Raw genomic sequence first — 23,050 nt, 5'->3', positions numbered from 1 at the left:
CCTATAAAGGCAAGCATACCATATGCCTTCTTCACCACCTTCTCCACCTGTGTTGCCACCTTCAAGGATTTGTGGACTTGCACACCTAGGTCCCTCTGTGTTTCTATACTCCTGATGGCTCTGCCATTTATTGTATAACTCCTCCCTACATTATTTCTTCCAAAATGCATCACTTCACATTTATCCGGATTAAATTCCATATATATATCACAAATAGCAGAGGTCCCAGTACAGAGCCCTGCGGAACACCACTGGTCACAGACCTCCAGCCGGAAAAAGACCCTTCGACCACTACCCTCTGTCTCCTATGGCCAAGCCAGTTCTCCACCCATCTAGCCACTTCTCCTTGTATACCATGAGCCTTAACCTTCTTAACCAACCTGCCATGTGGGACTTTGTCAAATGCCTTACTGAAATCCATATAGACGACATCCACGGCCCTTCCTTCATCAACCGTTTTTGTCACTTCCTCAAAAAACTCCACCAAATTTGTAAGGCACGACCTCCCTCTTACAAAACCATGCTGTCTGTCGCTAATGAGATTGTTCCGTTCTAAATGCACATACATCCTGTCTCTAAGAATTCTCTCCAATAACTTCCCTGCCACGGACGTCAAGCTCACCGGCCTATAATTTCCTGGGTTATGCCTGCTACCCTTCTTGAACAACAGGACCACATTCGCTATCCTCCAATCCTCAGGGACCTCACCTGTGTCCAAAGAAGCGACAAAGATTTCTGTCAGAGGCCCAGCAATTTCATCTCTTGTCTCCCTGAGCAGTCGAGGATAGATGCCATCAGGCCCTGGGGCTTTGTCAGTTTTAATGTTTCCTAAAAAACCTAACACTTCCTCCCTTGTGATGGAGATTTTCTCTAACAGGTCAACACCTCCCTCCGAGACACTCCCGGTTAACACGTCCCTCTCCTTCGTGAATACCGATGCAAAGTATTCATTTAGGATCTCCCCTATTCCCTTGGGTTCTGAGCATAATTCCCCATCTTTGTCCCTGAGAGGTCCAACTTTTTCCCTGACAACTCTTTTGTTCCTCACGTATGAATAGAATGCCTTAGGATTCTCCTTAATCCTGCCTGCCAAGAACATCTCGTGACCTCTTTTTGCCCTTCTAACTCCCCGTTTGAGTTCTTTCCTACTCTCTCTCTATTCCTCCAGAGCTGCATCTGTTTTCAGTTGCCTGGACTTAACGTACGCCTCCCTTTTCATTTTAATCAGATCCTCAATTTCCCTGGTTATCCACGGCTCTCGAATCCTACCTTTCCTATCTTTCCTTTTTACAGGCACATGCCTATCCTGCAGCCTTTTCAATTGTTCCTTAAAAGACTCCCACATGCCAGACTCGGACCTACCCTCGAACATCCTCTTCCAATCAACGTCCACCAATTCCTGCCTAATCCGGCTATAGTTAGCCTTCCCCCAATTTAGCACCCTGCCCGTAGGACAGCACTCATCCTTGTCCATTACTATCCTAAAGTTAACACAGTTGTGGTCACTATTTGCCACATGTTCCCCCTACCGAAACTTTGGCGACCTGACCGGGCTCATTTCCCAGAACTAGGTCCAGTATAGCCCCCTCTCTAGTCGGGCTATCTACATACTGTTCCAAAGAACCTTCCAGTACGCATTTTACAAATTCCTCCCCGTCCGGAACCCCAGCTCTAAGCACTTTCCAGTCTATACCAGGGAAATTAAAGTCCCCCACTACAACAACCCTATTTTTTCTGCACCTATCCAGAATCTCCTGACATAGCCTTTCTTCCACTTCCCGTGGGCTGTTGGGTGGTCTGTAGTACACCCCCAGCATAGTGACTGCACCCTTCCTGTTTCTGAGTTCCACCCACAGTGACTCAGTACAAGACCCCTCTAAGTTGTCTACCCTCTGCACCGCGGTAATATGCTCCTTAACTAATATCGCTACTCCCCCACCTTTTTTAGCCCCTCCTCTGTCTCGCCTAAAACACTTATACCCCCAAATATTCAGCTGCCAGTCCTGTCCTCCTTTTAACCAAGTCTCCGTCACCGCAACCACATCCAAATTCCACGTAAGCATTAAGACCCTAGGTTCGTCTGTCTTACCCGTTACGCTCCTCGCATTGAAGCAGATGCACTCCAGACCTCCAGGCCCATTCAGGTCATCCTCCTCCAGAGTGCTCCTCTTCTTAGCTAGCCTTGCCCTGGCCCCCAGCTCAACCCCAGCCTCAGTACTTACTGACCTACTGTTTTGTTCCCCACCCCCTGCCACACTAGTTTAAATCCTGCCAAAACACTCTAGCAAAACTCCCAGCCAGGATATTTGCTCCCTTCCAGTTAAGGTGTAACCCATCCTTTCTGTACAGTTGCCATCCTGACTTGAAGACTTCCCAGTTATCTATGAATTTAAAACTCTCCTCTTGCACCAGTCCTTTAGCCATGCGTTCAACTGTAGAATCTCCCTGTTCCTAGCCTCACTTGCACTAGACACCGGGAGCAGTCCAGAGATTGCTACCCTGAAGGCCTTACTTTTTAGCCTAGCACCCATCTCCCTGAATTTCTCTCGTATGACCCCCCTGCTCTTCCTACCTACATCATTTTCACCAATGTGTATAATTACGTCCGTTTGACTACCTTCCTTTTTTAATATGCTTCCTACCCTCTCGGAGACATCCCCGGCACCAGGGAGGCAGACTACCATCCTGGATTTTCATTCGCTCCCACAGAACCGCCTATCCGTGCCTCTAACCATTGCGTCCCCCACCACTATCGCTCTCCTAAACCCCTTCTTTCCCTTCCGGGCCCCTGAGCCTGTCTCCGTGCAGGCGATCTGGTCCTCGTGGCTTACCCCTGGAGGGTCATCCCCCTCCACATAATCCAAAACAATATACCTACTTTGGAGGGAGACAACCACAGGGGATCCCTCCACAGACTGCTCACTCCCTTCCCTTATCCCAACTGTTGCCCATCCCTTTCTTTTATGGGAGACTGCCACTGGGGTACTTTCTGGCACATCACCCTTCTGACTAATGCTCCTCCTAACTGTGACCCACGTGTCTTCCTTCCAAGACCCTGGTGTCACTACCTGACTATAACTTCTATCTATTAATCTCTCATGTTCCCTAACTAAACTGAGGTCATCGAGCCTCAGCTCCAGCTCCCTTACACGGTCCTTCAGGAGTTGCAGTTCCACGCATCTGGCACAGATATGGACTTCCGGGAGGCAAGTCGCCTCCAGGAGCTCTCACATCTCACACCGAATCAGTATACTGGCCTCCCACTCATACCTGCCATTTCCTTTTTAGTTTTTGGAAGATCAAAGAAAAAGGCGGGGGGGAACAGAAGAAAAACAAACCAGCTTCCTCGCCTCCGCCGAAGCCCTGTGAGCCAAAACCCTTACAGCTCGCACCCTGCTCCCTGCTCACTCCGCTCAAAAGTGCGGCCTGCTTTTAAACCCTCCAAAAAACCTTCCTAGGCTTCTCCTGGGCCTACTTCCGGTTTTGGAAAAAACCTCCGGGTTTTAACACAAAATTCACTGAAAAATAAATAAATAAAATGCAGAAACAAACTCTCTTACCCTCAGCCTGCTCCTGTGGAACAATGAGGCTGAAACCTCCAAATTAAGCCCTTTTTAAACCCTCCAAAAATCTTCCCAGGCTTCTCCTGGGCCTACTTCCGGTTTTGGAAAAAAGCTCCGATTTTTAACACAAGTCACTGATTCTAGGATTTCCCCATTAACATTTAAATTTTGCGACAGAACTCTCATTCTTTCTATTCATCTCCTTTCATTCTCCACATATATATCCCTTCCACTCAGACTGAAGGTGGCAGTACCACGGACAGGAGCTGGTGTTGATACAATTGATATTGCTGGAATATTGTAGTGTGGTTGTCTCTTAAATGTTCTCAATGATGGGCGATATGTGCTGGTCCAGCCAGTGACGCCCACATCCCATGAATGATTTTTTTTTAAATTGCAGGAAAAAAGAGACATGCATCTTGCAAAAAGAGACAGGCTTTACATCTTGCACTCATCAGGACACTTCACAAGAATGCCAATATAAGGGGGAAACAATAATTTGTATTGTATGGGAAGAGACTACCAATGGGTTGGCAAGTGTACTCTGGTAAAGTCGATGCCATGCAGAATGCATCAGTTGTTGGTGACTGGCAGTTAACTGCCAAGCATCATTTGAAATTTAAACCAGGCAGCTTAAACCTGATTGATCAAGGCATTGTCCTGAGGAATGACGCAGCAAATGGCTGTCACTTATTCTGCAGAGCTGCAACAGGCACAATGAGTGTCCATATTATTTCTGTCCGCAAAGAGTAGGGCCCTGTGTATTAATATATGTAGCTTCCAGTAGACACATGTATCGTCTCTCATGTTGGACACCGTGTTTTGAGTTTTGCAAGGACAGGCCGGTTGCGTATGATCTGTACCTTTCCCATTGTGAACAGTGGAAGGGACCTGCTGTTTGATATGATGCACCAGTCTTGGGGACGTACCTAGCATCACACTGACAGTTATACCGCATTGCTCATTTGTGTGATAGGTAGAACTTTCTGGCTTGATGACAGCACCCTGTTAGTGGTAAATATCACTTGTGTTACAGCGTGAAACAGCTAGCTTCATCTGTTGCTCACATTTTTGAGATACCCTACCCTTGCCAAAGTCATTGAGATGGAATGGCCACTTTTTTGGAAAACATTTGCTAAATAATCCTCAGTTACTTATGCTGACAACCAATTGTAAGAGTGTCAGTTGGGCTCGTGTGTGTACTGGAAGCTACCAATATTAATACAGAGGGCCCTGTTTTTACAGACAAAAAGAACACGTACACACATTGCCTGTTTCAGCTGAACAAAATAAGTGACAGTCATTCACTGTTCTCAGGGCAATGCCTTGATCAATCAGGGTCAAGATGCCTAGTTTACATTTCAAACAATGGTTGACAGTTAACTGTCAGTCACCATCAACTGCTGCATTCAGAGTGCACTTGCCAACCAATTAGCACTGTCTTCTCATACAGTATAAATGTGTTGTTTCCCCTGACATTGGTAATCTTACAATGGTCCAGATGCATGCAGGATGAAAAATGTTGACAAAATGTCTTATTTCAGCAATACTCAAATTCTGTACTGCCAAACAACTATTTTTTGCTGGAATATTGGGCTGAATTTTACATGCCTGTTGCTTGCTTACCTGGGGGGTACTTTACCCAAGGTAGGGGAGGTGTGCGGCTTGCCTGTGCACTAGTTGAGGCCTTTAACTGTTTAACTAATAGCCACTTAAGGGTCTCATCCCATTGTCACAGGGACTTTTCCCATGGCAAGGGAGGCTTACACCAAGTGTCCAGGCCATCCAGTAAAGCTGGTTTGGGGCCAGGGTCGTGCCTCCTGTCTGTGCATCCTGTTGGAGGCACCTCACTCCCCTTAGTCAGCGCCCTACCCTCTGCCTAATTATTCCTAGTTTGGGAATAATCGAGGGTCTGCAGATAAATTCTCAAATTACAATAAAACTTGTATTAGATTTCAGGAAGCATATCTAGAGGTGTGAGCAGGAAGCTAAGATAGATCATTGAGTCAACTCAAACAGGAAAACAGGCATTAAAACCACAAGTAAAGAACATGTATAAACTAATCTTCAAAACTGCAGATAGGAAGGAAAATATAATGTAAAAAGCATGCAGTGTTTTTTTAAGAACTGTTCTGTGATTATACGTTATAAGGGTTTGACAAAAGGTGAGCTTCCGAGGACACATCCGCCTGTTTCCATCTCCCGTACATCACTATACTTGGGCCCTGGCTGAGCTCATCTGTTACTGAGACTCTCACTCCTGCCTTGTTACTGCTCGATCTGACCGTTCCGACACACCCCTTGCTGGTTTCTAACGTTCTACCCTCTCTAAACATGCAGTCACCTGAAGCTCTGCTGCCTGTTCCGTACTCACACCAAGTCACTTTCCCGATCATGTCTGCATTCACTGAACTGGAACTGGATGTTTAATTTTGGTTAATAATGCGCCTGTGAAGTGCCTTAGAACATTTTATTATGATAAAAACACTTGTTATTGTTGGTGAAATGCTTATTTTTACTTTAAATTTATCTGTTGCATTAGGTTACATCAAATAACGATAGGGGCCATTTCACAGCATCACCTATAGATATAAGTTTTAAGCTCTCGGAGGCAAGGGTTGCCCAAAATGGGCAGGGAAGAACTGAAGTGATTTTCAGGTAGTTTATTAAGAAGCAGTGGTTTAGGTATTAACAAAATAATAGGGAAGGCTGCGACTCGTGACAGCAGTGGGAGGTTTACTGATCCTGGAGGATGAGTGGATGGATGGCACCAAATGTATGTTGATCTCTGTAGTTTGTAGCAACAGCAATCTGCGGCATTTGGGCGGCACGGTAGCACAGTGGTTAGCCCTGCTGCTTCACAGCTCCAGGGACTTGGGTTCGATTCCTGGCTTGGGTCACTGTCTGAGTGGAGTTTGCACATTCTCCTCGTGTCTGCGTGGGTTTCCGCCGGGTGCTCTGGTTTCCTCCCACAGTCCAAAGATGTGTGGGTTAGGTTGATTGGCCATGCTAAAATTGCCCCTTAGTGTCCTGGGATGCGTAGATTAGAGGGATTAGTGGGTAAAATATGTAGGGATATGGGGGTAGGGCCTGGATGGGATTGTGGTCGGTGTAGACTCGATGGGCCGAATGGCCTCTTTCTGTACTGTAGGGTTTCTATGATTGCTGTTTGGCCAGTGTGTTAGGAAACTCTTAGCCTGTACTCCCTCCACCTTCCCCCGGCCCTCCTCCACCTTCCCTTGGTCTTCATCCATCTGAAGGAGGTGGCTGCCTGACCAGGACTGCCCTCTGCCTCCGAGTGTCCAGTGATATATTTCATTCCTCGGGGCTGGTTTGCCTTAAGTCAATTGCTTGTTCAAATAGTTCTAGCCAATGATCACAAGACAGCACACCCCCTCCGCCTCCCCACCCCTGCCTTCCATCTCTGTAGCTCATGGGCATTTAGTTATTACATGCTGCGAGCCATTTGTTAGCCTTTACTGGAATCCTGTACAGATTGGAGGGCACAACGTGCTTGGCTTAGGAATGTCAACATGTGAGCATGAAGTAGGTGGGCAAAAAGTTGCCAAATGGAGTTGTTCATTTTGAAAGGGAGAACAAAGGAACATGGCTGGAATTTTCCAGCTGTTCACGCTTCGTCGCCATTGCAAGCAAGATCGGAGAATTGGGTGCTTAGCCAAATCTCCGTTCACTGCAGCAGGACCAGCAAATCCCGTTGTCATGAATGGCCAGAGAGTTCCACCCCAGAGTATTACATGGAGTAAAACTGCAGAAAGTTGCAACACCAAGAGGCTAGGGAGTACTTGCGCAGAAAACACAGAAAGCTAGAACGTAGGTACAGCAGGGAGTCAGGAAAGCGAATGGAATGTTGATCCTTCTTTCAAAGGGGTTGGCGTATAACGGTAAGTAAGTCTTGCTGCACCAATACAAGGTACCGGTGAGACCATATCTGGAGTACCATGAACAGTTTTGGTCCCCATATTTAAGGAAAGATTATTTTATTGGAGGCAGTTCAGAGAAGGTTCATTAGGATGATCTCTGATATGGTGAAATGTCTTAGGAGGAAAGGTTAAACGGGTTGGGATTCTACTCATTGGAATTTAGAAGAATGAGAGGTGGTCTCATCGAAAACTAGGATTATTAAGGGGCTTGACAGGATAAATGCTGAGACAATCTCATGGGAGAGTTTCGGACCAGAGGACATAGTCTCAGAATAAAGGGGCACCAATTTAAGACTGAGATGAGGAAGAATTCCTTCTCAGAGGGTTGAAAGTTTTTGAAACTCATTGCCACAGAGAGCTGTGTCCTTGTGTATATTTAAGGCTGAGATAGATTTTTGCTCAGTAAGGGAATCAAAGGTTAGGGGAAAGGGCAGGAAAGTGGATGTGAGGGAATGTTGGATCAGCCCTGAGCGGCATGAGCGCCCTAGGGCGGCATGGTAGCACAGTGGTTAGCACTGCTGCTTCACAGCTCCAGGGTCCCGGGTTCGATTCCTGGCTCGGGTCACTGTCTGTGTGGAGTTTGCACATTCTCCTCGTGTCTGCGTGGGTTTCCTCCGGGTGCTCCGGTTTCCTCCCACAGTCCAAAGATGTGCGGGTTAGGTTGATTGGCCAGGTTAAAAATTGCCCCTTAGTGTCCTGGGATGCGTAGGTTAGAGGGATTAGTGGGTAAATATGCGGGGGTAGGGCCTGGGTGGGATTGTGGTCGGTGCAGACTCGATGGGCCGAATGGCCTCCTTCTGCACTGTAGGGTTTCTATGATTTCTTTCTATGATATTGAATGGCAGAGCAGGTTCAAGGGGCCAAATGGCCTAATTCTGTTCCTCTTACGGTCTTTTGAGAATTATTCTGCTGTTGAATTTTAATAGTACTTTCTCTCCTCCCCCACACCCCCCTTTGCTGTGCAGGGAGCAAGTGCGATTTAATGGCTTTGGAGTGTTTATTTTCATCATCTACCCTGGAGCCTTTGTTGACCTGTACACAAACCATTTGCAGTTGATATCCCCAATCCAACAACTCCGAGTATTTTGTGCAGGTAAATCTCACCTCTCTCTCGGGATGAATTCAGTTCTGTTCAAGGCCGACTTCATTATCTTCAGCTTCAAGTGTAAAGAAGGTTGTTTTTTTTTCTATTTTGACAGGTGTGTGGCACAACTTCATTCTGGCATTGATGGCTTTGCTGGCCCTGTACTCATTGCCAATCTTCCTGTTTCCTCTCTACTACACAGGAATTGGGGCACTGGTCACTGAAGTCACTGAGGTAATTCATTCATTATCTGAACAAAACTGGTAGGAGTTTCAGTCACGTCTTGGTCTGCAGTGTAGTGAGATCACTACTCTCCAAACTATTATTAAGTATCTCTTTGAAAATCCCATTTTCTCTTAAATGCCTCCAAGAAGTAATAAAACTTGTATGGTATCTGTTTAAAGCTTGCTTCCCTTTTATTCATGGGCTTTAAGATTGATCTATATGCAAGGTAGAAACAAACAATTTACATTTATGTGGAGGCCTTTCAGGACTTGGTTTCTTGTCTCATCTGAGGGGCAGCATCTCTGACAGTGGAACACTCTCTCTTACCTCCGATAGTGTAACATTCCCTCAGTACTGCACTGGACTGTCAGCATAGATTATATGTTCAAGCTTGTGGAGTGAGGCTTGTACCCATAACCTTCTGATCCAGAGGAAGGAGTGTTGAGGGAGTGTATTACGGGACAGTGCAACCTTTAAGGATTTGCTAATGACAACCTCTCCGCAAAGCCATGGACAAATCTATTGTTCCATTTGTTAGTAAGAGGATTTTTTGTTTCCTTATGACAATTTGTTTATTCTTTCATGGGATGTGGGCATTGCTGGCTAGGTCAGCATTTATTGCCCAATCCCTAATTGACCTTGGATGGTGGTGGTGAACTGCCTTCTTGAACCACTGCAGTCCATGAGGTGTGGGTACACCCAGTGACAGTGAAGGAACGCAATGTATTTCCAAGTCAGGGTGGAGTGTGACTTTTTTCCTATATTGAACCAGTTTAAGTAGATGTTGCCGGGCCGACTTCTCCCAGAATGTACCAGTGAAGTCCCTCAGCCGCCTCTTCCTTTGTTGTCCCTGAATCAAATTGATGTTAATTAGAAAGCATTAGAGAAGTGAAGTAGTTTCAGCTGTCTCAATGCAATGACTACAACTTCTTCATAGACTTCCACCAGGTTCCCTCAAATCCCAGGAAGTCAGTTCAGTAATACTGCAGAATACTGAATCTATCCTGACTGTCTCCATTTTCCACACAATATTTTGCCCTGACATTTGTAAAGCCCCAGCAATTTTTGAGACGTGAATTGTCAATCTATATGTATTCTTACAGACCTCCATGCTGTCTCCATTGGTTACTTACCTTGACTGTTTGAACCTTGACTGCATTAGTTACTGCCACTGCTCTGCTTCCAGACAAGCATCAGTCAACACTTCAAAATTAATGAGTTTTGGGGATACATTGAGGAAGTGAAAGGTGCTATATAAATTCAAGTTTGTTCTTTATCAGATTTCACTATCTCTTTAACTCCACTAGTGAATGAATTTTTCTGAAAATTACAGGCATCTTCAATTTAATTATCCTCCCTCAGTCTTGTTCAGTGCATTCAGTGGCCGTTACTAAGATTGGGGCAGCACGGCGGCGCAGTGGTTAGCACTGCTGTTCCACAGTGCCAGGGACCCAGGTTTGATTCCAGCCTTGAGTGACTGGAAAACTGTTCAGTTTACTGTGTTATGAGTCCCGTGGAGAAAAGCAATCCAAAAGCACCAAACTTACTGATGGTCCCAACGAGAAGATCAATGGACCAGATTTCACTTTTTATTACTTTTATTTTAACAATCAAACCAAAATCAACATGCATTAAACATGAATTAACAGGTAAATAATGATGGATAGAACTATAAGTTACATGTTAAATAGCAGATAAAACAAAGATAGACCTCAATGATTTGCTGGGCAGATCACTTAGCATCCAAAACACTAATTATAGTTACAAAGTCCTTTGTAGCTCAGAATTTTCTCTGGTGAAATTCCAACTCTTTTTCTTCAAGGATTTAGTCTGATTCCAGCCAACATCATCGCCCAACCAGCCTGAGTTCCATGGGCACTGTCTTCAGCAAAAGGCATACGTCAGCTTAGCCCATGACGCTCTTCATGGTATAAATCTGCCAATGTTTTCTTCAAGTAACAGAAACATTTGAAGCAACTGTGTTGTTCCTGTTCCCAGTTCCTGGATCAGTCTCTGTTGTCTGTCCTGCAGCACTGGGGTCTGAGTTTGAATGGCTCTGTGTTTTTATCTGGTTTCGACCAGTGTCAGTTTCTCCGGGAACCAAAATTTCCATTTCTACTTCAGCTTCAGTTTCCCTTTCAGTTAGCAGCAGTTTCCATTTCAATTCCAGTTGGGTTCTGCCTCAAAAAATAAAAGCCTTGAAATCATGTCTTTCAACAACAGGAGGAGGCATTCAGCCCCTCAAGCCTTTTGCATCATTCAATTTGATCACAGCTGGTTGACTTCAATCGACATTGAAGTAGAGGTCAAAGCCTTCCTTAGGCTATATCCATTGTGGTAAGACTTTTAGCGGGAGTTTCTACACAGCCCGTGTAGCTCAGTTGGTCTGCAATGGGATTCTTAAATCAATGTTTCAAATCCTACATTGGGTAATAAACTTTTTCGAAAACATTTTAGTCAAAATATTTTTTATTGATTTTTTTCTAAATCAAAAAATTGTTCTCAACCTAAATATTACAATCAGATCTCCTCCACATTAGAAGCTGAGAATCTCCTTTACTGAAGTATCCTGATTAGATATTTTCATTAATTGAATCATCAGAAGCATTTTTTTACAGTTACTAAATGAAAGGTGGGCTAGATGAAATAACTTGCAATTGATTAAGGACTACAGAGACTTAAAAATGAATAATTTGAACTTTATTGTTAGTTTGTGTGAAGCCAACCTTTTTGTTTCAAGGCTGCCAACCGGCTCTCTGCCACTGAGACTGCAACTGAGCATGTGTAGGAAGTGCTTCCTCTTGTGGTATGACCCACAGCCATTCAAGACTTGAGATCAGGAGATTCTTGGAGACTGAGGGATTGGTCAATGAAGTGGAATTGATGTAAATGTTCTGCCATGATCTTGTCGAATGATGGAACAATGTTGATGGGCCTGCTCCTACAACTCCTTTCTTTTGTCCTTATGACCTTGAGCCTCAACACCCTTTTGGAGACGACCTCCAGATTTCCACAAGCGTTTATGCTTCTGGTGTCACCCTTGAATAACCTAATTCTCATTTTAAGATTGTTCCCCTTTGCTCTGGACTCTGTGTTAGGATGCTGGACCCGAACATCAAGGTAAATTATGAGGCCAGACTAGATCCCAACAATTGATCTATTTTGGCATAAATATGAGGAAAGGATGTTTTGCCCCAGGAGTAATTCCACTGACAAATTAGGGATCTTTTTATCAAAACAAGCTTTATTCATAATACAGTTTAAGTATAACTCTTAACAAAATGAAGCAGTTTAACTCTTAACCGTTGAACGATCTTTAAATATAAAAAGAAACAACTCTTAATTTCTAACATCACTATTTCAGTTACAAGTAAGCAACAGGCTCCCCATAAACTTAAACTCCACTTTAAATACAGTTAACAAACTCAGGCATACTTGTTTTAAATTGTGGTAATAGGAACCGCGAAGGTTCCAGAGAGACTTTTCAAAGAGAGAGATAGCAGTTTGTAGGTTTATTTCTTTAAACCACCCTCTCCAGCAACTAAACACAGAAAAAAACTCTTGTTTTCTGCTACAAACCTAGCTCCTCCCACTTCTACTATCACATGACTATGATCCTATACCTAACTCACCTTTCATTACTTTAATCAAAAAAAAACCCCAGGGGTCTTCTGTAGTTATAAACAAAATTAGCTTCATTCTAATTAAATACTACAGGGTTAAAATGAGGATTTATCCTGCTTTCCAGCATCTGCTGCATTCCTTCAGAAATACTGACTCTCTAGAAAAAACTGAATCTTAAAACAGTGCCCGTAAACATAAAATATATCAATAGCACAGTATCATCACACTGTTCACCAGAAAAAATAGCTTCTCTCTATCTACTTTATTAAACTCTTCATTCATCTAATCTTAATTAGATCACTGCTTAATCTTCTATATTCAAGGACCATAGAATAGAATCCCTTCAGTACAAAAGGAGGCCATTTGGCCCATCAAGTCTGCACAAACTCTCTGACAGGTTTAACCTGGTGTTGTGAGACTTCTTACAGAGCATCTTACCCAGGCCCATCCCCTAAGTGCCACCCCCACTGTACCACCATACCTAGCCTAGTCTATGGAACCGTTCCTAAGTTTGTGTGCAGAACAGAATGTGCTACTCCAGATGAGAACGTTTAGGACAAATTGTTGGTATATTTAATCACATACATCTTCTGTTTCTCAGAATTCCCCAGCCAGTGGACCAAGAGGACTGTCCATGGGTGACCTTGTGAAATATGTGGAAAATTGTTCAGTTTACAGTGTGGAGGATTGGCACAAGTGCATTGAAGAGATCTCTGTGAAACCACAGACTGGATACTGTGTCAAAGAGGCAAACCTGCAACACCTGAACTCTGTGGATCGAGGTACTGCAATATTTAGTGGGCAATCTTACCAAAAATATTTAAAGTGCTGAATGAGTGAGAAAACGGCAAAGTTTCAGATTTGTTTCATGGTTGAGTTTGAAAAAAGCAATTGTATGGCATTTCATCAAAGTCATGATGTGGAGATGCCAGCGTTGGACTGGGGTAAACTCAGTAAGAAGTTTAACAACACCAGGTTAAAGTCCAACAGATTTATTTGGTAGCAGAAGCCACAAGCTTTCGGAGCCTTAAGCTCCTTCTTCAGGTGAGTGGGAATTCTGTTCACAAACAGAGCATATAAAGACACAAACTCAATTTACAGAATAATGGTTGGAATGCAAATACTTACAGCTAATCAAGTCTTAAAGGTACAAACAATGTGAGTGGAGAGAGCATTAAGACAGGTTAAAGAGATGTGTATTGTCTCCAGACAGGACAGCCAGTGGGACTCTGTAGGTCCAGGCAGGCTGTGGGGATTACAGATAGTGTGACATGAACCCAATATCCCGGTTGAGGCCGTCCTCATGTGTGCGGAACTTGGCTATCAGTTTCTGCTCAGCGACTCTGCGCCGTCGTGTGTCGTGAAGGCAGCCTTGGAGAACGCTTACCCGAATATCAGAGGCCGAATGCCCGTGACCGCTGAAGTACTCCCCAACGGGAAGAGAACAGTCTTGCCTGGTGATTGTCGAGCGGTGTTCATTCATCCGTTGTCGTAGCGTCTGCATAGTTTCCCCAATGTACCATGCCTCGGGACATCCTTTCCTGCAGCGTATCAGGTAGACAACTTTGGCCGAGTTGCAAGAGTATGTACCTTGTACCTGGTGGATGGTGTTCTCATGTGAGATGATGGCATCTGTGTCGATGATCCGGCATGTCTTGCAGAGGTTGCTGTGGCAGGGTTGTGTGGTGTCGTGGTCACTGTTCTCCTGAAGGCTGGGTAGTTTGCTGCAGACAATGGTCTGTTTGAGGTTGTGTGGTTGTATGAAGGCAAGAAGTGGGGGTGTGGGGATGGCCTTGGCGAGATGTTCGTCTTCATCAGTGACATGTTGAAGGCTCCAGAGGAGATGCCGTAGCTTCTCCGCTCCGGGGTAGTACTGGACGACGAAGGGCAGTCTGTCCACCGTGTCCCGTGTTTGTCTTCTGAGGAGGTTGGTGCGGTTTTTCGCTGTGGCGCATCGGAACTGTCGATCGATGAGTCGAGTGCCATATCCTGTTCTTATGAGGGCATCTTTCAGCGTCTGGAGGTGTCTGTTGCGATCCTCCTCATCCGAGCAGATCCTGTGTATACGGAGGGCTTGTCCGTAGGGAATGTCGTCTTTAACGTGTTTAGGATGGAAGCTGGAGAAGTGGAGCATCGTGAGGTTATCCGTGGGCTTGCGGTACAATGAAGTGCTGAGGTGACCGCCCTTAATGGAGATGCGTGTGTCCAAGAATGCAACCGATTCCGGAGAGTAGTCCATGGTGAGTCTGAAGGTGGGATGGAACTTGTTGATCTCATCATATAGTTGTTTCAGTGATTGCTCACCGTGAATCCAACGGCAGAAAATGTCATCGATGTATCTAGTGTATAGCATCGGTTGAAGGTCCTGTGCGGTGAAGGCATTGCTGCAACGGCCTCAGTGCTCAGCGCCGACAACTGCCAGTTTCCAGATGCAATTTTACAACTCATCCGCTTCATCCTGGACCACAATGTCTCCACCTTCAACAACCAGTTCTTCATCCAGACACACGGAACAGCCATGGGGACCAAATTCGCACCTCAATATGCCAACATCTTCATGCACAGGTTCGAACAAGACCTCTTCACCGCACAGGACCTTCAACCGATGCTATACACTAGATACATCGATGATATTTTCTTCCTTTGGAGTCATGGTGAGCAATCACTGAAACAACTATATGATGACATCAACAAGTTCCATCGCACCATCAGACTCACCATGGACTACTCTCCGGAATCGGTTGCATTCTTGGACACACGCATCTCCATTAAGGACGGTCACCTCAGCACCTCACTGTACCGCAAGCCCACGGATACCTCACGATGCTCCACTTCTCCAGCTTCCACCCTAAAGTCCACGCAAGCTGTGGGGATTACAGATAGTGTGACATGAACCCAATATCCCGGTTGAGGCCGTCCTCATGTGTGTAGAACTTGGCTATCAGTTTCTGCTCAGCGACGTCATGTGTCGTGAAGACCGCCTTGGAGAACACTTACCCGAATTAAAGAAGCTATCCGTATACACAAGATCTGCTCGGATGAGGAGGATCGCAACAGACACCTCCAGACGCTGAAAGATGCCCTCATAAGAACAGGATATGGCGCTCGACTCATCGATTGACAGTTCCGACGCGCCACTGTGAAAAACCGCACCGACCTCCTCAGAAGACAAACACGGGACACGGTGGACAGAGTACCCTTCGTCGTCCAGTACTTCCCCGAAGCAGAGAAGCTACGGCATCTCCTCCGGAGCCTTCAACATGTCATTGATGAAGACAAACATCTCGCCAAGGCCATCCCTACCGCACAACCTCAAACAGATCATTGTCCGCAGCAAACCACCCAGCCTTCAGGAGAACAGTGACCACGACACCACACAACCCTGCCACAGCAACCTTTGCAAGACGTGCCGGATCATCGACACAGATGCCAACATCTCACGTGAGAACACCATCCACCAGGTACATGGTACATACTCTTGCAACTTGGCCAACGTTGTCTACCTGATACGCTGCAGGAAAGGATGTCCCGAGGCATGGTACATTGGGGAAACCATGCAGACGCTACGACAACGGATGAATGAACACCGCTCGACAATCACCAGGCAAGACTGTTCTCTTCCTGTTGGGGAGCACTTCAGCGGTCACGGGCATTCGGCCTCTGATATTCGGGTAAGCGTTCTCCAAGGCGGCCTTCACGACACATGACGTCGCTGAGCAGAAACTGATGGCCAAGTTCCGCACACATGAGGACGGCCTCAACCAGGATATTGGGTTCATGTCACACTATCTGTAATCCCCACAGCTTGCGGGACTTGCAGAGTCTCACTGGCTGTCCTGTCTGGAGACAATGCACATCTCTTTAACCTGTCTTAATGCTCTCTCCACTCACATTGTTTGTACCTTTAAGACTTGATTAGCTGTAAGTATTTGCATTCCAACCATTATTCTGTAAATTGAGTTTGTGTCTTTATATGCCCTGTTTGTGAACAGAATTCCCATTCACCTGAAGAAGGTGCTTAAGGCTCCGAAAGCTTGTGGCTTTTGCTACCAAATAAACCTGGTGTTGTGAAACTTCTTACTTCATCAAAGTGCCAGGATGTGATTCTCACCAGTAGGGGGTGGTGTGGAGCCTGATCTCGCCCGTGAAGCCGGCTGCTGAGCTCTCGATTCGCCATTGCACAGGTGCCCCAATCACACCACCCCCCCCCCCACCCTGATCGCCACCCAGGCTGATCAGCCCCCCCCCCCCCCCCCCCAAGGGGCACTGCCAGCCCTGCCCAGGACCACCTGGGAACCATCAATGGCCACTGTTCTCACCAGTGTCTGGTCTCCATTTGTGGAGACCATATGTGATCCTCGCCTACGAGGACCTCGACTGGTGAGCAGGTACGGTCAAGTGAGCTCAGGTGATAGCGTCTGGGACTCACTAAGAACATGGTAATCATGTCATGAATATTGAAATTGACTTTGCCCTTTCTCAGTGCAAAGTCAATTTTGCCAGCAAGATCGCAAGAGGTGAAAAACTGAGTGCGATCCTAATCTTTCGCCTCTCGCCCGATCTTACTGGCTCGCTACGCCGATCGACCGGTGGGATGAGCTGGTAAAATTGCCCCCTTAAGAGTAAAGGCTAGAGATACAAAGAAAAGAAAATGCTGCAAGCATTCAGCAGGTGTGGAAGCAACTGAAAGAAGAACAGAGAAGATCTGTGGTGGGGTAGAAAGCAGGAGAGATTAAATGACAACACACGAGGGTGCATGGTTAAAGGAGGTAATAATAGGCCAAGTGGGAAAGAAGATGGGTCTAGAGGAGGGAAGAATGGAAAATTTCACCAAGGGAAGACTCTGAGATGAGAGTGTGGATCAAGAAAGACAACTGGACCTCAGGGATGCGGCCATTAACATTGAACGTTTTGCACCTTCAAATCTTCCATTTTCTCTCAGAATCGTTGCTGAAAATGGTCAGTGGCTGCACTGAAGCCAATGGGAGTTGGTGGGGTGCGGCGTGGGGGGGGAGCGTAGGCTGGTGTCTTTGAGGTCACACACCCCTGCCTTCTTTCCTCCACTTTCCTGATCCGCAGCAACTCCCTCTGTTTGGTCAGATTGTCCAGGTCTTCCTCCACCCTCTTGGTATTCTATTCAATTCCTCCTCACGGAGGAATGTTAAAGATCTCATGGCCCTAATTGAGAAAAGAGCTGGGGAATTCTTCCTGGTGTCCTGACCAACATTTATCCCTGAACCAACATCACCAAAATAGATTATCTGGCCATCTATCATAGAAATCATAGGGATCTGGCTTGTATAGATAGGCTGCTGGATTTTCTCACGTTGTGTCAATGATTTCAGAATTTGCAGATGATTTGAACATTGAAAACATTATTAACTGTGATGGGGTTAGTCTTCAACTTCAAATGGACAATGTTGTGGATTGGGCAGACAATCGTTCAATGCAGAGAAGTGATACATTTTGAAGGAAAAATATGGAGAGGTATAAAATATAAAATCAAAGTAGAAACTCTAAAAGAGGTATAAGACTAAAGGGACATGGGTAATCTGTACATAAGTCACTGATGTTGGCAAGGTGTTGAGAGAACAGTTTATATAGCACATGGTGCCCCAGGTTTTATGAATAGGGACATTGAATACAAAAGTAGAGAGGTTATGTTGAACTTGTATAAGACACTCGTTAGTCTTCATCTGGAGACTGTCCAGTTCTGTGCGCCATACTTGAGGAATTTTGTGAAGGTATTGGAGAGAGCACAGAGGAGATTCACAAGAAAGATTCCAGGGATAAAGAATGGTAGCCATGAGGATAGATTGGAGGTTGGGACTGTTTTCCTTGGAGAAAAGAAGGCTGAGAGGTGACTTGAGAGAGTTATTCAACATCCTGAGAGGTATAGACAAGGTAAATAGTGAGAAACTGTTCCTTCTCAACAGAACATCAAGAACAATAGGGTACAGATTAAAAATAATTAGCAAAAAGGGTAGAAGTGATGTGAGACTTGATGGGCTGAATGGCTGTTTTCTGCACTGTAAAGATTGTGATTAGCGATTAGGGGATGTGTTGTAAAGGAAAGCTAGGTTCAGACACCAGGAAGTGCATAATGGAGGGGAAGGAATAAAAGGAGACCACGCTGGTGTTGATTGGTTAGACTGAATGTCTTTTCCTGCCCTATTGGTTCCAGCTAGAAAATTTCCATGTGCCCCATCTTTGTGTAAAAATGCTGCAATTGGACACTTCATCCAGTGGAGTGAATTATCAATTCCTCTACATTTGCTGATCTCACTGAATGAGGTCTCTACATTGGCATCGTGGTTAGCTGGTCACCTCACTGCTGTTTGTACTTGTGACCCTGAGATCACTGCAGCTTTCAACATGGCCCTCCCCCTCCTTTTCCCACTCTGATTTCTATATCTCTGGCCCCATCATGCAACCTCCACACAAACCCAAGTCCAGAATCGAACCTGGGTCCCTGGTGCTGATTTTGTTTTAATTCATTCATGGGGCATGGTTGTCACTGGCTGGCCAGCACTTATTGACCTGCCACCCTGCTCTACTACATCCAATCCACAGAATTTTGTGGTATGTGTTTACATATATAATGTTGTCAGAATGGACAAACACGGACCACGTGACCTCTCCCAATCCTGTTTCTCTTGGCCTGTGTGGTTCCTTTGAGTATCTTTGATTTTCATCACTCCACCATTGCTGGCCTTGCCTTCAATTTGCCTATGACCTAAACCCTGGAATTTTCTCCCAACACCTCTATGGGATGGCACGGTGGTATAGCGGTTAATATATCACCGTGCCTCACAGCGCCAGAGACATGGGTTCAATTCCGGCCTCGGGTGACTACCTGTGTGGAGTTTGCACGTTCTCCCCGTGTCTGCATGGGTTTCCTCCCACAGTCCAAAGATGTATAGGTTGGGTGGATTAGTTGTGGTAAATGTGCAAGGTTACAGGGATGAAGCTTTTGGTGACATCCTAATTTCTCCTGATGTAGCTTAGTGCCAGGCTTACTTTTTAGAACACTTCTGTGAGGCACCTTGGGATGTTTTGAATGTTCCAGCTGCAGCTCTACAAGTTGTTGCCGTTGTTCTGTGCGCTGTGTCCTGATCAGCTCTGTTACTCCCTCATAAATAACTTTTTAACACTGGCCTCTTCTCACATCTGTTAATGACGGCCTTCAAAATATTTAAGAAAGTAGATTATAAAGCCTAAAGAGCTCGCTCAAAGTGCTGACTTGATCCAGTGAAATACCCTGTTCTTTTGTGCAGTGTACAGGAGACTCGATGGAAGCACAGAATGTTGTAGCAACAACAGCCTGGTGGATATTTGCTTCTCTTACCGTGGAAAGCTGCAAATCTCCCAGGTGAGTCTCTTCAAACTCCATCCTCACTGCATGGAGCAGTTGTTTATTGTGTGTTCATTGCCACAGATATCCACATCCAGCTGTCTTTGTACAAAACTGAATTTTTACACGGGCATTATTGTGAACTGTGACAATTGGAGGGAAGGATTTGAAGAGGATCATGCTGTTTTGAGAATAGATTTTTCAAAACCTGTGCAGTGTGTTTCTGAATTTGTTAGATCCTGGCTGTGATGGGTCTGGCAAGACATGAAATAGAGTAAGAAGTCTCACAACACCAGGTTAAAGTCCAACAGGTTTATTTGGTAGCAAAAGTCACTAGCTTTCAGAGCACTGCTCCTTCGTCAGGTAAGTGGGAGTTCTGTTCACAAACAGGGCATATGAAGACACAAACTCAATTTACAAAATAATGGTTGGAATCCGAGTCTTTACAGGTAATCAAGTCTTAAAGGTACAGACAATATGAGTGGAAAGAAGGTTAAGCACAGGCTAAAGAGATGTGTATTGTCTCCAGCCAGGACAGTTAGTGAGATTTTGCAAGTCCAGGCAAGTCGTGGCGGTTACAGATAGTGTGACATGAACCCAAGATCCCGGTTGAGGCCGTCCTCGTGTGTGCGGAACTTGGCTATCAGTCTCTGCTCAGCGACTCTGCGTTGTCGTGTGTCGTGAAGGTTCCCTGGTATAGACTGGAAATCGCTGAGCGCAGGGACTCTGAATGGGGAGGAATTTGTAAAATGCGTATTGGAGGGTTCTATGGAACAATATGTAGATAGCCCGACTAGAGAGGGGGCTATACTGGACCTCGTACTGGGGAATGAGCCCGGTCAGGTCTTCAAAGTTTCGGTAGGGGAACATGTGGCAAATAGTGACCACAATTCTGTTAGCTTTAGGATAGTGATGGAAAAGGATGAGTGGTGTCCCATGGGTAAGGTGTTGGATTGGGGGAAGGCTAACTTTAGTGGGATTAGGCAGAAATTGGCAGCTCTTGATTGGGAGAGGCTGTTTGAGGGTAAATCCACATCTGGCATGTGGGAGTCTTTTAAGGAACAGTTGTTAGGGCTGCAGGACAGGCATGTGCCTGTTAAAAAGAAGGATAGGAAGGGTAGGATTCGAGAACCGTGGATAACCAGGGAAATTGAGGGACTGGTCAAAAAGAAAAGAGAGGCGTATGGTAGGTCCAGGCAGCTAAAAACGGAGGGAGCTCTGGAGGAGTACAAAGAAAGTAGGAAAGAACTCAAACGGGGAATTAGAAGAGCAAAAAGGGGTCACGAAATGTTCTTGGCAGACAGGATTAAGGAGAATCCCAAGGCATTTTATTCATACGTTAGGAACAAAAGGGTTGTCAGGGAAAAAATCGGACCTCTCAGGGACAAAAGTGGGGAATTATGCTTGGAGCCCAAAGAAGTAGGGGAGATCCTAAATGAATACTTTGCGTCGGTATTCACAAAGGAGAGGGATGTGTTGACTGGGAGTGTCTCGGAGGGGAGTGTTGAACCGTTGGAGAAAATCTCCATTACAAAGGAGGAAGTGTTAGGTTTGTTAGAGAATTTAAAGACTGACAAATCCCCAGGGCCTGATGGAATCTATCCAAGGCTGCTCAGGGAGACGAGAGATGAAATCGCTGGGCCTCTGACGCAAATCTTTGTCTCGTCACTGGACACAGGTGAGGTCCCAGAGAATTGGAGGATAGCTAATGTGGTCCCGTTATTTAAGAAGGGTAGGAAGGATAACCCGGGTAATTATAGGCCGGTGAGCTTGACGTCCGTGGTGGGGAAGTTGTTGGAGAAGATTCTTAGAGATAGGATGTATGCGCATTTAGAAAGGAATAAACTCATTAACGATAGTCAGCATGGTTTTGTGAGAGGGAGGTCATGCCTCACTAACCTGGTGGAGTTTTTTGAAGAAGTGACCAGAATGGTTGACGAGGGAAGGGCCGTGGATGTCATCTATATGGACTTTAGTAAAGCGTTTGACAAAGTCCCTCATGGTAGGCTGGTGAAAAAGGATGGATCTCATGGGATAAAGGGGGAGGTGGTTAGATGGGTGGAGAACTGGCTTGGTCACAGAAGACAGAGGGTGGTAGTGGAAGGGTCTTTTTCCGGCTGGAGGCCTGTGACTAGTGGTGTTCCGCAGGGCTCTGTATTGGGACCTCTGTTGTTTGTGATTTATATAAATGATCTGGAAGAAGGTGTAACTGGGGTGATCAGTAAGTTTGCGGACGACACAAAATTGGCAGGACTTGCAGATAGTGAGGAGCATTGTCAGAAGCTACAGAAGGATATAGATAGGCTGGAAATTTGGGCAAAGAAATGGCAGATGGAGTTCAATCCTGATAAATGCGAAGTGATGCATTTTGGTAGAAATAATGTAGGGAGGAGCTATATGATAAATGGCAGAACCATAAAGGGTGTAGATACGCAGAGGGACCTGGGTGTGCAAGTCCACAGATCCTTGAAAGTGACGTCACAGGTGGAGAAGGTGGTGAAGAAGGCTTATGGCATGCTTGCCTTTATAGGACGGGGCATAGAGTATAAACGTTGGGGTCTGATGTTGCAGATGTATAGAACGTTGGTTCAGCCGCATCTGGAATACTGCGTCCAGTTCTGGTCGCCACACTACCAGAAGGACTTGGAGGCTTTGGAGAGAGTACAGAGGAGGTTTACCAGGATGTTACCTGGTATGGAGGGGCTTAGTTATGAGGAGAGATTGGGTAAACTGGGGTTGTTCTCCCTGGAAAGACGGAGGATGAGGGGAGACTTAATAGAGGTGTATAAAATTATGAAAGGCATAGATAGGGTGAACGGTGGGAAGCTTTTCCCCAGGTCGGTGGTGACGTTCACGAGGGGTCATAGGTTCAAGGTGAAGGGGGGGAGGTTTAACACAGATATCAGACGGACATATTTAACACAGAGGATGGTGGGGGCCTGGAATGCGCTGCCAGGCAAGGTGGTGGAGGCGGACACACTGGGAACGTTTAAGACTTATCTAGACAGCCATATGAACGGAGTGGGAATGGAGGGATACAAAAGAATGGTCTAGTTTGGACCAGGGAGCGGCGCGGGCTTGGAGGGCCGAAGGGCCTGTTCCTGTGCTGTATTGTTCTTTGAAGGCCACCTTGGAGAATTGGAGAATGCTTACCCAAAGATCAGAGGCCGAATGCCCGTGACCGCTGACGTGTTCCCCAACAGGTAGAAAACACTCTTCCTTGGTGATTGTCGAGCGGTGTTCATTCATCCGTTGTTGT

The 23,050-nt window shown here is 45.7% G+C and overlaps 1 protein-coding gene across 1 annotated transcript in view; it reads left to right on the top strand.

The window, feature by feature from the left end:
- Positions 1–23,050, top strand: part of mbtps2 (membrane-bound transcription factor peptidase, site 2) — a 67,411-nt gene that overhangs the window by 17,724 nt on the left and 26,637 nt on the right. Inside the window, exons 5-8 of the mRNA XM_078232323.1 lie at positions 8,470–8,597; positions 8,704–8,822; positions 13,039–13,219; positions 19,715–19,809. Of these exons, the coding sequence (XP_078088449.1) occupies positions 8,470–8,597; positions 8,704–8,822; positions 13,039–13,219; positions 19,715–19,809 (523 nt within the window). The remainder of the gene's footprint in view (positions 1–8,469; positions 8,598–8,703; positions 8,823–13,038; positions 13,220–19,714; positions 19,810–23,050) is intronic.

Source organism: Mustelus asterias, chromosome 17 (assembly GCF_964213995.1).
Source record: "Mustelus asterias chromosome 17, sMusAst1.hap1.1, whole genome shotgun sequence".
NCBI classification, from domain to species: domain Eukaryota; kingdom Metazoa; phylum Chordata; class Chondrichthyes; order Carcharhiniformes; family Triakidae; genus Mustelus; species Mustelus asterias.
This window is presented reverse-complemented; position numbering and strand designations above follow the sequence as displayed.